Source organism: Pongo abelii, chromosome 2 (assembly GCF_028885655.2).
Source record: "Pongo abelii isolate AG06213 chromosome 2, NHGRI_mPonAbe1-v2.0_pri, whole genome shotgun sequence".
In the NCBI taxonomy this organism is placed as follows: domain Eukaryota; kingdom Metazoa; phylum Chordata; class Mammalia; order Primates; family Hominidae; genus Pongo; species Pongo abelii.
In genome coordinates this window covers 37,673,473-37,689,784 of record NC_085928.1, presented here as the reverse complement: position 1 = coordinate 37,689,784, position 16,312 = coordinate 37,673,473, and the positions used below count along the sequence as shown (strand labels likewise).

At 38.1% G+C, this 16,312-nt stretch overlaps 1 protein-coding gene across 2 annotated transcripts in view; it reads left to right on the top strand.

The window, feature by feature from the left end:
• The window catches only part of ADGRG7 (adhesion G protein-coupled receptor G7), an 83,791-nt gene that overhangs the window by 25,616 nt on the left and 41,863 nt on the right, over positions 1-16,312 (top strand). Inside the window, exons 5-11 of one of the 2 annotated variants that reach the window (XM_024245292.3) lie at positions 1,497-1,646; positions 3,117-3,217; positions 9,036-9,175; positions 9,296-9,403; positions 11,724-11,887; positions 12,343-12,498; positions 15,462-15,574. In XM_024245292.3, coding sequence (XP_024101060.3) covers positions 1,497-1,646; positions 3,117-3,217; positions 9,036-9,175; positions 9,296-9,403; positions 11,724-11,887; positions 12,343-12,498; positions 15,462-15,574 — 932 coding nt within the window. Of the gene's footprint in view, positions 1-1,496; positions 1,647-3,116; positions 3,218-9,035; positions 9,176-9,295; positions 9,404-11,723; positions 11,888-12,342; positions 12,499-15,461; positions 15,575-16,312 lie in introns of those variants that run through there. The other variant, XM_054551616.2, reaches the window with a different exon arrangement.

Genomic DNA, 16,312 nt, shown 5'->3' with positions numbered 1-16,312 from the left:
ATGCATGGAAGAGCTAACACTAGGGGACAAGCAAGGGGAGGAAGAGGAAACCAACCTTTATGTACAGCCTTTCATGTGCCTGGCATGTTGCATATGTTATCACATTTAATTCTTATAAAACTTCTGTGAATTGAATGTTATTCCCATATTATAAATAATTATAGCCAATAACACTTACTAACTGTTGAGCACCTACTGCATGCCAAATATTGTGTCAAATATTGATGTATTTATTAGTTTATCATATTTAATTTTTATAACACCATAAATAGGTGTTAATATACACATTTTATAGATGAGGAAAATGGGGTTCTGAAAGGTGAAGCATTTTGCCTAGTGACCACAGCCAAAAAGTGATAGAGCTGTTCTTTATTTTAAAGTTTGCATTGTATTACCCTGACTCCCTAATCACAGATGGGCAGGGTAGGGGTTGGGTGGGGACAGAAGTTGGAGAGTGGATGTGGCTGCCAACCACACAAGTTGTGCCAACCCACAGATTGGGGAAAGATGCTAAATTTGGAATCTGGCAAACCAGTGTTTGGTTCCTAGCTCTGCCACTTCTAAGCTGTGTGAAACTTGGTTGAGCTCCCTAACTTCTCTTGAGGGTGCACAACTCACAAAGTTGTTTTGCTTATTAAATGTGGTAACACCTGTAAACATCTAACAGAGTGCCTAGCACATAGCAGGGATCTAGCAATTGAATTAGGGTTATTTGTTTCCGTCTACTCATTGGATATTGTTTCCGACACTTACCCAAGTGTGAATAGCCTGTAACATTGGTATAATTTGTGAAATGATGCTGCCATCTAGTGAAAACCAAGACACACACACACACACACACACACACACACGCACACACACGTGCGCATGCATGGACACCCAGCTTCACCAATGACAATATGGATTGGCATGTTTTAGCCTCACAACACAGAGCCCTGGGGCTAACTGGCACCTAGAGAGGTCGTCTTGGCCAGTGCTTCCCAAACTACCAGTGCTGAAAAGCCAGTTAAAAAATTTTGAACCCATTGCACACCAATATTTTTGTGAAATACCATAAAAATAAATTACTGGAAAAATGAAATAAAAAATGTATAAAATACAAACCAAAATTTTAGAACTATCAGATTCAACAGCAAAAAATTGCTATATACATCTCTGACCAATTGCTTTAAGTTTCTGTGCTTATCTCTCTACGACCTTTGTAACACACAGTGAACCGGCGCTGGCCCATGGATACACTCTAGTAGCCCCAATCTAGCTAAGGCAGCCCCTTATAGTTAATCAATCCTGTCAAACAGGAAAGGCTGGGAAAACCACTGGTCTGCATGTACTTTGTCCTTTACACAAGGAAGGATGCAAACGTGGAAAACTGAGTGGACATGGTGTTCAGGAGATTGAGGCTCAGCTAAATTCCAGCTTATTTACCTGCAGTTGCTTACAAAGTGTTTGGACATAATTGTGTAAAGCTAGGGTTTTTTTTCTGGTTTTTAAAACAGGTAAAGGATGTCACAGCACCACTTAATAACATTTCTTCTGAAGTCCAGATTTTAACATCTGATGCCAATAAATTAACTGCTGAGAACATCACTAGTGCTACCCGAGTGGTTGGACAGATATTCAACACTTCCAGAAATGCTTCACCTGAGGTAAAACTCACAAAGCTTTAAAAAAAATTTTTTTTTTATCTTTAGAGGGGGTGTTGGGAAAGAAAGAGAGATGTCCTGAATTCCACTCCTTATTCCACAATATGGTTTGAGCATGGTTTAGGTTGCTTAAAGGCATTTTGCATAGCACTCCTGAGAGATGCTCAAAGATATTAAAAAAAGGGCCTCTTGTCCAAATATTTTAGGATATTCATAATGATCATTATTGTGTTGTCTTTTTTTTTGAGACAGAGTCTCATTCTATCACCCAGGCTGGAGTGCAGTGGCACAATCTCAGGTCACTGCAACCTCTGCTTTCCGGATTCAGGGGTTCAAGTGATTCTCAGGTCTCAGCCTCCCAAGCAGCTGGGACTACAGGCACACACCACCACACCTGGCTATCATGTTAAGTCTTTTAGGAAGTCCTGGAATGCATAAGTCTACTTCACCTTATGAATATGTTTACCAACTACATTTGACCTTACCATCCCTAGTGCATTCCAAGTAAATAGTGTTTTAAGAATTTAATTTGGAACATGTGATTTTAAACTGCGATGCATTTCTATTAAGAATATCTACATTTTAGTCTTGGCTTTCTGAAAACTTTAAGCCTAGTTTACATTCCTGATATTTTAACTTGCTAAACCCTGGTACTTGAAAACAAGTATATTCAACATTTACTAATTGGTATAGCTGGATAGTGACCAAACAGGGCTACAAACCACCAATATGGACTCACCTAGTGCACAGGTTGAATATCAGCATGCCCTGAAAATAGCTACTCCTTTCTTCCATTCCCTTTAAATGTTTATTTCAGAAAAAAAAAATTGAAACATTTTTCCTACTAAAAAGTAAGTGGGATTCAAGTTAATAAAAATGGAATTGAAAGAGAAAATATTGACCTCCAAATGTAGAATTAATGGGAAGATTAACTAGTAGGCAGAAGGGCTTCAACACTCCCAAAGAGGGAAGATAAATAGTAATCAAATGCCAAAAGATCATCTCTCTGACACACTCCTGAGTTACTGATTGAAAGAAAACTACAAATAATTTTACTAAGTCTAACAGGTATACTAAGTATAACTTAGTTATGCTAAGTCTTATAAGCTGTGATTTTTAACAACCAGAATACTGCACTCTTCTTATTTTGTTTCTGCTTTTGTATCCAAGCATTTGATTTTGTGTTCTTGGAGTTTGGTGGGGAGTCTGTGAAAGATCTTGCTATGAGGTCGAATTCAGAGACTTAAAATTCCTAATTCACTACCTTAATTTATATTTTCACTTTGCCTTATCTTGATTCTCTCTGTCATCTTATGTGGATCAAAGAATAAACCTTTAATTTTGTAAAATGCTTGCCTCTACATTATTATATCAGTGATGCCACTTGCTACTACAATGATTCATGATGATAATGATGGTGATGATAATGTATGATATATGCTTCTCTGATGATCAGTGTCTTCTCTTTGGCAGGCAAAGAAAGTTGCCATAGTAACAGTGAGTCAACTCCTAGATGCCAGTGAAGATGCTTTTCAAAGAGTTGCTGCTACTGCTAATGATGATGCCCTTACAACGTAAGCACAAATTCAATTTGGAAAGAAAACTTGACTAAGTGCTGTTTACTTTCCTAGGCTAAAGTATTAACAGAGATATCTTTATTTCTCTCATGGATGCAGTAACTGACTGATTCCTCTGGAATGTAGATAAGAGCTGTGACTTTCCACTTGACCTTCAGTTACCAGATGGAGTGGTATATGTTACCTCCTGCATCCAGGGGTGCTGGCCATGGCCTGGGAGATAGGGAGTAACTGGGCTGATTTAGATTAGAACTTGTTTTCCTCACCTTAGTTTGGCATGACCAAGGGGCAACTTCCATGCACGGCAAGATCTCTTCCAACTTCTTTTGCAACACATAGAGCTACAAAGAACAGCTCACTTTGCAGGACATACTGCCATCCCCCAAGCTGCACCTCACTTCTCTCTCTCCAAGGCCCTGGTGTATTTTGATTATTTTCCTTAGCTTTCCTCTTGATCCCTTCATGAGACTTTTGATAGGGGTGCCCCGTTTACTCAGCCCACCCCACTCAACCCCTTGTGTGAGGGAATGTGTAGATGAGCAAGTGTGGGAATCAGCCAGTCACTTCTCCACTGGCAGGAGCAAACTCTGTGCAGGCCCCACGGCAGCATCCAGATAGGGTGCCTGCAACCCCAAGGCCCCAGAGGGTATGTTACAATGCTCTCTTAGCTCCACCATCCATGGACAGCATTGCATTATCAGCCCAGTGGGCCCTTTGCCTTGTCACATGGGGTGGCTGCCCTCCGCCAGTGAAGGCAAAGGGCCAGTGTAACAGCCTTTTTGGGTACCTGCACTTGGTGGGTCCCAAATTCTTGTCCAGTGCCCAAGAAGAATTAGGTCATCAGGACAAATTGAAGGATGGTGAATGTAGAGAATTTTATTAAGTGATGAGGGCGGCTGTCAGTGGAGAGGGGAGCTGGAAAGCGGGTGGGAAGGGCAGGTTGCTCTCCCCTGAAGTCAAGTCACCTCTCAGCCTCTCTCCTCCGAAGTCAGGTTGCCTCTCACTGTCTCTGAAGTCAAGACACCTCTTCCTGACATCCAGCCACTTCTCTTCTCTACCAGCTGAGTCTGGGGTCTTTTTAGGCACAGGATGGGGGAGTGGGGCAGGCTGTAGTTTTGGAAAAGGCAACATTTGATTGGTAAAAAGACATTATTCAGAAAGAACCAACCAATGGGAGAGAGTGGGTAAACAGGGATTGAAGTTCTCACTTTGGGTTTCAGACTACTTTTGGCATGAAGATTTCCCCCTGGGATCCACCCGTGTCTGCTTAGAGTTTCTCTGCCTCCTCCCTTTCTGACCAACACTACGTTGAAAAAAAAAAAAAAAGAGAACTCTACCTGCTTTCTCTCTTTTTTCCTCCTTTGTTCTGGATTACTGTTGGTTGAATATTTGTATTAAAACTCATGTACTTTATTCATAGAGGCCCCTTGTTGGTATTCACTGTATTTGTACCTTATGTACACTTGTCAAAACCCTTTTAAAACTTACATCAGCATGCATGCTTATTGTAGAAAAATAAGAAAATATGTAGCTTAGCAAAATTTAAAAAATTATCTTACCTTTATTAACCTGTTGGTATATAGTCCAGGTTTTTTTCCTCTGTTTGTGTGTGTGTGTGTGTATGTATGTATATGTATATTACATACTATATTGATTCATAACTTGCTTTTGTCACTTAATACCTTACAAACTTTTTTCTATAAACATCTTTTATGTAAATATATACACAACTACATCATAATTTTAGTTTACTGCATTATATGAATAAACTTTTATTGAACCGGTTCTCTGCTCAGCAGCTGGACATTTACATTGCTGGAAGTCTTTTAATGTTCTAAGTAATTAGCATTCTGGTACATAATCTTTATTTACATGACCCATTATTTCCTCAGGAGAAATTCCTGGAAGTAGTTCTTAGTTTTCTAATGATTATGACCAGTACCTACTTAGTGTTGAATTTTCAAAGTAGAAAAAGCACAAAGGCACAAAATAGAGCATTCAAAGATTATAATTCTGAGAGGTGGTGGTAGAGGTTGAGTGAACAGTTTTATTGGCATACTTTGTGACTTCAGATTTCAATAGGAGTCTGGACCCTTCTCGTGGAGAATGTGGATGTCTCTCATTTTTTCTTGACATATGAGAAGGAAGTGGCCATGGGGTCCAGAGTCTATGTTCAGTGAACAGAGAGGCCAAGAGCCATAGTGGGCTCCCTTCAGAGCTGAAAGCTTTGTGTTTGCAGAGTCTTGCTAGACGGGAGGAATGAATGTTTTTAGTGAGAAAGCTGAGAAAAGAGAAGTTGTGGGATTTGAACATCACAGGTCACAAAAAAGATAGGAACATTTTCCTGAAAATAAACAATTATGAATTTTACTGGCTTAATATATAAAGGAAAATGCAATCTTGTGTGATTTTTATGCAATATCCAAATAGTTTTAAAGGAGGTGGTTAGAGGATAAATAAAAATTTAAAGTATACAATACATTGAACCTTAAAATGGTGTAAACATGCTCAATTTCTCCTTTTATCACTCTGAATTTATAGTCCAATTATTTTCTAATAATGTTCTATCAGTTTATCCTCTACCAACGTGATCTTTTGCATAAGCTCTTGTGGACTCAGATCCTTCCTTCATTCACTTAGATAAAGCTTCCTCCTCTGCCTCTAGCCCCAAGGTCAGGTCAATAACCTTTTAGCTCTCTTTAGGAGAATACTCTTGATGAGCTTCCAACAGAGGTCATCTCTCCACAAGAAGGAAATTAATTGTTGTTCAGGACAACATTTGCTTTCCAAATTCTATCTTCTGTACTTAGGCCAGATGTCGGGTTCCCTGACAGACATCAGGCCTTAGTCATCCATTTCATTTTGACTTCTTCCTTCTTTCATTCCATTTTTCTCTTGGTGTCTCTCAGCTACTGAATTCCCTTTCTATAGTATAGGGAGAAGAGGAGAGGGTGAGAATAAAAGGGAGGAGAGTGACAGGGAAGAAAGACTCTTTGACTCTGTCAAAGTGGACAGAGCTCTGGAGGTGTAGGGTTTCTGCTGGTGAGGACATCATAGTACAATCATTGAGTTTAGAACTTCACTTCACCATTTTTTTTCCCTTTTTTTTGAGATGGAGTCTTGCTCTGTCCCCCAGGCTGGAGTACAGTGGTACAATCTCAGCTCATTGCAACCTCTGCCTCCCAGGTTCAAGCAATTCTCCTGTCTCAGCCTCCCTAGTAGTTGGGATTACAGGCATGCACCACCCCGCCCAGCTAATTTTTGTATTTTTGATAGAGACAGGGTTTCACCATGTTGATCAGGCTAATCTCGAACTCCTGACCTCAGGTGACCACCTGCCTTGGCCTCCTAGACTGTTGGGGTTATAGGCGTGAGCCACCGCAACCGGCTGACCTCACCATTGTAGACACTGTTTGCAAAGTCTGATCTGTAACCTTAGACCTTTGATCTCATATTGAAGGTCATAATTACCCTGGTTTATCTGACTTTGGGAATGCAAAATGCCTCCCTAGCACTGACCACCTGTACATTTACATTTCACTTTTCTTTTTTTATTTCTGTTCCAGCTAGCCTGGCACCCACTCAAATATCTTGACCAAATAGAGATTTATTGTAAATAGGCATATGGGGTCTCAGGGAGGCCCAAGAACTAGATCATAATATAGTGGGCCTTGTCAACCCAAAATAATCAAAAAGGTCAGAATCTAGTTTAAAGAGAGTTCATTCAAGTGCAAAGTTTAAGGACAGCTGCCTGGGAAGCACAAATTCCAAAAAATGGAAGTCAATGTTTTGAAGTATATAAGTTTGAGATCATTTATATAAACAAAGTTTAGGCAAGCTTAAGAGAGTTTTTAACATCTTTCTATATAAGGCTTGATGCATGGTTACAGTAATCTGATTAGCTGAGGTGGTCTTTTTCTTTTGGGAAAGTTGTATTTAACATTCCACACTGAAGGTGTAACAATTACACTGAAGACGTAACAATCATGAGCCAACTGGTCTGAGTTAGGTACAGGACAAAAAAGGAGGCAATTAATCTGTAACATAGATAAGTCATTAGAAAGGGGAAAGGTCTGGCCTCTCCTAGCATTTACAGAACAAGAACAATGAGGAAGAGAGTTAATCTATAATCTAATAAGCAGAAGTTGCAAACATGCTACATGTGATTCAGTCTCCTGGGCTTAACTTCCTTTTTGACATAGTAAATTTAGAGTGTCTTGAAATTTTATTTTCTTTTATTGCCATATGGACCCTGGAGCAGGAAGATGACTGAGGATCCAAAGCAGCTCTGGAAGCCTTAGTAGAGGAGTTTATAGGTCTTTTCTTATTTTCAACAGGAAGAATTAGCCTCTTATTTTTAATTTGTGATTTTTCTTACAATGATGTAATGACCTCTCTGGCTCCCTCTAAATTATGACTTTCCTGATATAACTACAGCACTAATCAAAAAAATCCCGTTTCCAAGAATCTGATGACTTATTTTAGTCAATTGTGCCAGGTGGATGACCACTTTCTGGATTGGCTTCTCCGGGGCAGGTGCCCATCTGTAATTTTATCAGTTATGACAAGAGGAGGAAAGAAGTACAAGAAAGAAAAAATTACCTTAGAAGTAGCTATGGTTAGAGCAACCCTGTAAAAGTGGGAACATGAAAAACACCTCCTGTATATCTACCACATCTTTCCTTTTAGCCTGCAAATGCCTGAGGGAGCAGCTCCTGGTACTCCCACTGTTTCACAGAGTCCTGACCTCTGCATAGATACTCAACAGGTACTGTTTGGTAGAATGATATTCTTAGCAGGTTGGAGTTTTGTTAGGTATTCCTCCCATTGAAAGCAGCTCTGGGGTATGTGTGAATTGCTGAAAATGGTTTTATAAAAGGAAAACATTTCAATCAGAGGATCTAACCTGAATTTTTCCATACGAATGATGATTACATTCTCTTTATAAAGCAATCCTCAATTATCGTAAACTTTCTCTTTATCTCATTTGGAGGTAGAGAAAAGATATTTTAGTGTCACAAATAAAGATTTGGCATATAGAACAACTACATTTTGATGAAATCCTTTCATTTCTGGAAGAACTAGACTGATTATTTTACATACAGAGGTTTTGTTTGGTCAAGTACAGAAATAGTTCAAATATTTCTATGGGAAACAAGAAAAAGAAAAGGTCTTATGACTTTTCTTTGGAGAACGCCAAATTGACAGGTTGCTCCCACTCCCTCCCACCTTCCATCTAATCTATCTTTGAACTTAGCCAAGGTAGAAAAGAACGTTGTAAAAACCTTCAGGGTTTAGTTCATAGCTGAGGCAATGAGCTCAGAGCTCTGCTCTTTGGTGGTTCTATCTGAACTGTCACCTCAGGAACGAACAACTTACAAAACATGCTTTGGATCCTAAGGGGTTTGGGTGAGAGGAAGAAGATGAATAAATGGAAATGGATTCTCACCACTGCAGAAAAAATTGGAAGTGCATGCCTTGCCAATGGTGGGTGACAACACCATCCTTCTATGTGAAGAGCATCATAATAAAGAATATTTCTTTTGGGAATTCTATAATTCTTGAGTTGTACCTTTTTGCCATCTATGTTCAAGGTGGCCTTCAGTGAGGACTGTCCACCAGAACTGTTTTATTTAAGTACATATAACACAACACAACTCTAGAAAAGAAAACCAATTATTCTTAGGCAATTGTCAATGTTGTCATGACCACACAATTCTATGCTCATGTCTTTCTGCTGTAGTGTAAGACAGAACACATGCCTTTCATTTTATGACAAAATCTTGAATATTAAGTTGTGTTTTATTATATGCAGGCTGATTGAGCAAATGGAGACTTATTCCTTGTCTTTGGGTAATCAATCAGTGGTGGAACCTAACATAGCAATACAGTCAGCAAATTTCTCTTCAGAAAATGCAGTGGGGCCTTCAAATGTTCGCTTCTCTGTGCAGAAAGGTGAGCTGTTAATCTTATGTGCTTGTAACAGCAAAGAGCATTCTGCTACCAATGATGAATAATAATGCTCTACTCACAATAATGTAGACTTTTACAATTCTACTGTTTCCCTTCTCATAGGAGCTAGCAGTTCTCTAGTTTCTAGTTCAACATTTATACATACAAACGTGGATGGCCTTAACCCAGATGGACAGACTGAACTTCAGGTCTTGCTTAATATGACGAAAAGTAAGTCTCAAACTTTGTGACATTTAAAAAAATGGACTCGAATTCATGGAACTAATAACTTCTAATTTACTGAAGGAGAAATAATGTCTACTTAGTTTCATACTGAGTAATTTGCATTTGAGTATGTTTGAGCTCTGACATATTATGGTAATCTCAACTCTACTATTCTAAGTCAAAAAGATAATTTCTTTGTTTTTTCTTTTTTCAAAAGCCTTTTGGAAGGTAGCAGAATTGAAATGTTCAGGCCATGTACATAAATATGTTTTCCTACAAAAGTCTTGCTAAGGTGGTTCTGTTTTACACTTACACATTTAAAACACATTCAATCACAAGCTCTGACCATGTTTACCAGTGGCATGACACTCTCAGGCTCAGATGCATCCTGCAGACCTAACCCTGGAGAAGTCTATGTAATTGGCACAGATATCATTTAGTTGTATCAATTTTAGGTTATCTCCTCTCTATGGTGCCCACTGTGTGCTCACTATCATCCTACATATAACCTTTCAGAAATTCTTACATGTAACTTGAAGTGGTTGTATTTTTCAAAGTCTAAAAAAACAAATAAGTAAATCAAACACACACACTTACTTCTCATTTCTCCCCAAGCAAAAAAACCTGATGTCAGAAAGTATATGTGTTAGATAGAATACATTTATCATAGCACTAAAAAAGAAGAGAGTATTATTCGTGAATCTGGCACTCTGGAATTTTGCTCTCATTTGCTTTGGCCACATGCTTTGTGATGGTAGAGACTAAATCTAAGTCTTCTATCTTCTTGTGCATTTTTTCTTTTAATTTAAAAATACTTCATGCATACAGAAAAGTACAGAAAGTAATGTGAACAGTACCTATGTAACTATCAGCCAGGTAAACAAATATCAATTTTTCCTATATTTGCTTCAGATCTCTTTAAAAAAGAGAGAGACAATATTACAGTTACACCAGAAGCCCTCTACCTCACAAATCACTGCAGCCTCAACCTCCCAGGAGGAAGCAATCCTCCAGCCTCAGCCTCCCAAGTAGGTGGGACTATAGGTGTGCCCTGCTAATTTAAAAAAAAATTAAATATTTTTGTAGAGACAGAATCTCGCTATATTGCTCAGGCTGGTCTCAAACTCCTGGGCTCAAGTGATCCTCCTGCCTCAACCTCTTAAAGTGTTGGGATTATAGCCATAAGCCACTGTGCCTAGTCTCATTCTTTTATTTTTAAAGAAAGAATAAAAAGAAACCTTGCTCCATTATTAGGGTTAACTTTTCATTTAGTGTCCAGGAGAAACAATTTGGTGATGTCGATGTACTGTGAACAAAAGACAGCACCCCATCCCTTTCTCTCCAGGTGGAGGCTCCAACAGTGGCCACAGAGGAGGACAATTTGGGGGTTGTCGGGGCCTTGCCTGTCTCCCTCTCAAATCAGATGACTGAATACTATGGTCCCACACCACAACGTTTTCCTTTTATCACTTGTGAAAGACAACAGAGTTTAGGAAATTAACTCAGTTAAAATGTATACTGTTGATGCTTCTGCTGTTTTAAATACGCCAACAGTTGTATAAGGTGTTAGGAGGCAGTCCTCGTTCTCTTTGACTGCTGCCACCAACGGGCCAGGTGCAAAACCCTCTGCAGCAGCGATGGTCTTTCAGGATCTTTGATGAACAGCTGATTCCTTTTTCCAGTGTCCAGAAGATGTTTCACAGTAGCCTGCTAGCCTTGGGAGAAGCCCATGATTGTCATGACACAGAGCAGGGGACAATAGTTGAAGAAATGGTGAAGAGTGCCTGCCTCAAAAACTCCACAGAAAAAGTGACTTAAGCGCCTCGCGCTGTGACTTAACACCACTCGTCCCCTTTGAAAAGGAGACCGACCTCATCTGGGCTCAGCCATCCTGGTGTCCCAAGCTTTGCTATTTCCTATCTCATATTTTATCATTGCAGGAGGCAACATGGGCTGGGGCTACCCACATGTTGTGTTCACTCTCTCCATCTCTCATGCATAAAACAAGACGTTTACTTTATACATGAGATCTTTGCAATACCTTTTTGAGGTGGATTAGGCAGAAATTCTCGTTCCTGTGTAGAAGGTAAGGAAACTAAAGCTCAGAAAAAAAAAATTAATATGGGTGGAATGGCCCGCCATGGGTTATATGTGTTACTTACATATTGCAATTAAGTAAAGGTTCAACCAGTAAACCATTTTTACTGTACTTTACTCAAATATTAAGAAGCCATGCACTTCTACAATAACGTGACATATTGGACATATTGTTTTTTGTTTACCCTACAGGGCACTTATTGATTTTAATGTCTTTTTCTCCCTATAGATTACACCAAGACATGCGGCTTTGTAGTTTATCAAAATGACAAGCTTTTCCAATCAAAAACTTTTACAGCTAAATCAGATTTTAGTCAAAAAATTATCTCAAGCAAAACTGATGAAAATGAGCAAGATCAGAGTGCTACTGTTGACATGGTCTTTAGTCCAAAGGTGAGTTTTTCATTGCAGGTGCAAGAAAAAAGTGTCCTCATGCTTTCTTTCTGATGGTGGCAGCTGAGACTGAGTAGAGTAATACAGGGGAAGAAGAGAGTAGGAGGAGGCGGGGGGATTCCATGAACAGAAATAATAAAAATTCAGACCACTCTTGAATACCAAAAGCAGGGATATGTTGAATAAAAGAAATGTACAGCAAAACTCTTCAAAAGGTTCTTTGATGTATCTATTTAAATATTCCTCCCAACCATATCTGTTGTCAAACTAACTAAATGCAAAGTTAACTAATTTAAATTTTATCTCCTTTTTTCCCTCTCCTTAATCATAATGAATATGCTAATGCTTAGTATATATTTAATTCATTTCTCAGATGACTGTCTTATACTACTTGATTTTTTTTACCCAATTAAGTATTTAGAAATAGTAATTGTAATTGTCTTATCAATTCACAGTACAACCAAAAAGAATTTCAACTCTATTCCTATGCCTGTGTCTACTGGAATTTGTCAACGAAGGACTGGGACACATATGGCTGTCAAAAAGACAAGGGCACTGATGGATTCCTGCGCTGCCGCTGCAACCATACTACTAATTTTGCTGTATTAATGGTAAGGATATACATAGCAATCTCTTTCCAGATGAGAATTTTCCTTATACACAATTCTAGTATGTGCGCCTTGGAGATAACTTTGGGATTTAATTTACATAGATTCTCAACTCAGATTAAATAGAAAAACAAGAAATAAAATAATGGGACTTAAGGCCGGGCGCAGTGGCTCACGCCTGTAACCCCAGCACTTTGGAAGGCCGAGGCGGGCAGATCACGAGGTCAGGAGTTCGAGACCAGCCTGACCAACATGGTGAAACCCCATCTCTACTAAAAATACAGAAATTAGCCGGGCATGATGGTGCACGCCTGTAAATCCTAGCTACTCAGGAGGCTGAGGCAGGAGAATCGCTTGAACCTGGGAGACAGAGGTTGCAGTGAGCCGAGATCACACCACTGCACTCCAACCTGGGCGACAGAGTGAGACTCCGTCTTGAAAACAAAACAAAACAAACAAAAAAATAGGACTAAGGTAAAGGCAAGTAGAATAGAACTTTTTGCTATGTGGTCTTAGGGTAGAGAGGTCAGAACTATGTATTTGATCATGGGAAGGGAGTCCATGTGCAAAAGAAAAGCTGGTGGGCTCCTTTCAACTAATTAACACGTTCTGAAGCATAAAGTTGTTATAGCCAGAGGTAAAGCTGTATAGCTGTGTGTCAGAGACAGGTTCAATATTTACTTAGCTGTATGTGGACAGTTTAAATCAGTTACCCAAAGCTTTTCCCACTGAAATTGCTCAAGTTACTAAGTTTTTGCTAGAAGGTATAAAAGAAAAAACTCTTCAATTCCTTCAATTTGTCCCCTAGTTTCTCCTTGTATTCCTTAATTCTTTTACCTCTAAAGCTATACTGTGCAAGTAACTGATAATACTTAGCTCTGGTGTGCAGCTGTGCATGCATCTCTCAAGGTTCTTGTGCTGACCCTTGTAAGAAGAGGGGTTTCTGTATGTTCTATTTCCAGAAATCTATTATTCTGGTGAACCAAAAAAAAGTTAGTTTATGTACTTGATGGAATGTTTTTTATACACAATGGAATGGGGAATTATGGAGAGTGTTCTTCTCCTTAGTAAGGGACTATTAATGCTATGAATCTCCCAAGGAGAAGCAGATGTTTTCATTCCCCAGTAGCTATAATATAGCCATATTTGGGAAGCCAGTGGAGACTGGTAGAACATACTGGTATAGCTTGCATTATCAAAGCATAGAACCTTGCTTTTTAAAACTTTTTGAGATAACTGTAGTTTTCTCATTTTAATTGTAAAAGCTCTCTTATTTTAATTCATTTGGATTATTTCTTTTCTAACTTGTATTACATAGAGATCTGCTTTCTCAATCAGGAGATACAGAAGAAAAATTTAACTTTTTGATATCTCAAAGTCATAGGATCATTGGTGAGCTATGTAAAGCTCAGGTTGCTATACATGTTAAATGATACAGTTTATTATAGTTATCTTTTCACTTTCTTGAGATTAGGCTTTCAGCTGTTTCTTCTCATTAGTATCTGACTGCCTCAATGCCTATGTACCTACACTTGCAATTAGTTTTGGTTTGCATTATTTTTTTAAATGGCTGATTAAAATTGCACGTAAAGTAAGAGCAAATCGGCTCTGAGTGAAAATATTATTTTTAAAATCTGAAGACCTATGAATCTTATGATCCTTTTTGCATCTACTTAGTACACTACACACAAGAAATAACATAAATTTTTTGTTTTATTTTTAAATTTGTATTTTGTTTTTATTTTATTTCTATAAAAGCAATACACAGGCATTGCATAAAGTATGAAAGTATACACTAAACAAAAATGTACTGATATGGAAAAATGTTTATGAAAAAGTAAAATGGCAACTCGAGCATAATGCTATTATGTTAACAAACCCCTGTATGTTTGTGTAAGAGACATAGATAGTATTTTTAAGCATGTAAGAAAAAAAGATAGGTTCTCAAGAAGTAGGTATGGTGTGGGGTAGCTGGCAGTATAAGGGAACATATGCTTTTTTATTATGCCTCTATATTCCTTTCATATTTTACAAATAAGTATACATTGCTTTTCTAATTTTAACAACTTAAAAATCAGAAAGTACAGATAAGCAAAATGAATTATACATATCCAACCCACTCTGTGACCAGCACCACTATGTCACCAGATTTCTAAGATTACATACTCATATGGTACATATTTTCATATATATATATACACAAACATGTTGAGAGATATGTAGCCATATTACATAAAAATAAGGCTTCCTTTAAAAAATTAACAGGGTATGAGCATCTTTCCATATTTATGAAAATATTTCTGCAACTTTATTTTTAGTGCACCCGCTTAGATATACTTAGATTCCAGTTACACATAAAAATAATGTCATGAATAAGTGAGGCAACTTTTGACAATTTAGATCTAATTCAAACAATTTTGATTTTAGACATCAAGGAAAAGTATAAATAGTTGACTTGTGAACCACATGGGACAGTGTGGGTCCACTTAATATGTGGATTGTTTTCAATAAAAAAGTCTGCCCTCCACATTGGCAGGTTCTGCATCCACAAGGAAACATAGATGGAAAATAACACAGTATTTTCAGAGTGTAAAACTGGTATATGGAGGTCAGCTTTCCACATCAGCAGGTTCCACAGGACCAACTGCAGGACTTGAAGATGCATGGCTTTTGGCATCTGCAAGTTGTCCTGAAACCAGTCCCCCTGCAAATACCAAGGTGTGACTGTATATTTTTCCCTAACTGAATTAGTTAGGTAATTATTCTCAAGCCTGTACACTTCAGGTAAACTGCTCAGCAATAAGGGGTTGATGTATTTCACTTTTTAATATATCAAGAGCTTTACAAAAGGAAGATATATCTGGCCACCGTCTGGTTATTTTGACCCATGTAACTCTGTGATGTTGACTTTCATTAACATTTCAGGGATGATTATTTAAAAATATGAGTCTTAACTTGTTTTTCAGACTTTCAAGAAGGATTATCAATACCCGAAATCACTTGACATATTATCCAACGTTGGATGTGCACTGTCTGTTACTGGTCTGGCTCTCACAGTTATATTTCAGATTGTCACCAGGTAAGAGTAGAAGCAGGCTCTTTTCAGAAGAGAAATTGCTATCTTGATATAATTTACTCTGAGAATTCTCATAAGAATATAGTATCTTTGAACTAGACAAGAACTCAGAGAGGTTCTTGTCTGACAGAGGAGGACATTCAGGCCTGGAAAGGCTAAGAAATACACACAAAAAAATATGTAATTACAAATTGTGGCAAGTGCCTTGAAAGAAAATTATACACCACTTGTTTACAAGTTTGTCATGTAAAATTTATGTGGTCCTGCAGCTCATTAATGCTATAATTCCTTAGTGTTGAACAGAACCATGCCTATCAATTCGTATTTGCAAAGGCAAGAGACATTGCAAACAGCGATTTTTAAAAAAAGTAATTTAAAAAATATATCAAGCTTTCAAATGGTGAAACGTTTTTCAAAAATATATAGAGTTTTCAAATGGTGAAAGTTTTTGAATCCCATACTTTAAAGTCTAATTTTAAATAATGACCTATAAACAAATACTTCTCTCCACCTTGACCCCTTCATTCGAGGTCCAATTTTGTATCCCATTCATTATTTTTTGTCACATGCTACATTTTTTTTAACTGCCTGCGATCTTTTAGAAGCTTGTTCATTTATTAATTTACTCTGTTTACTGTGTGTTTCCTCTGTCAACTTCGCATTTCATGTTTGTTTGGTCTTTCATGACATTGAAATTTTTCAAGCATCCAGGCCAGTTACTTTGAAAAATGTTCCACAATG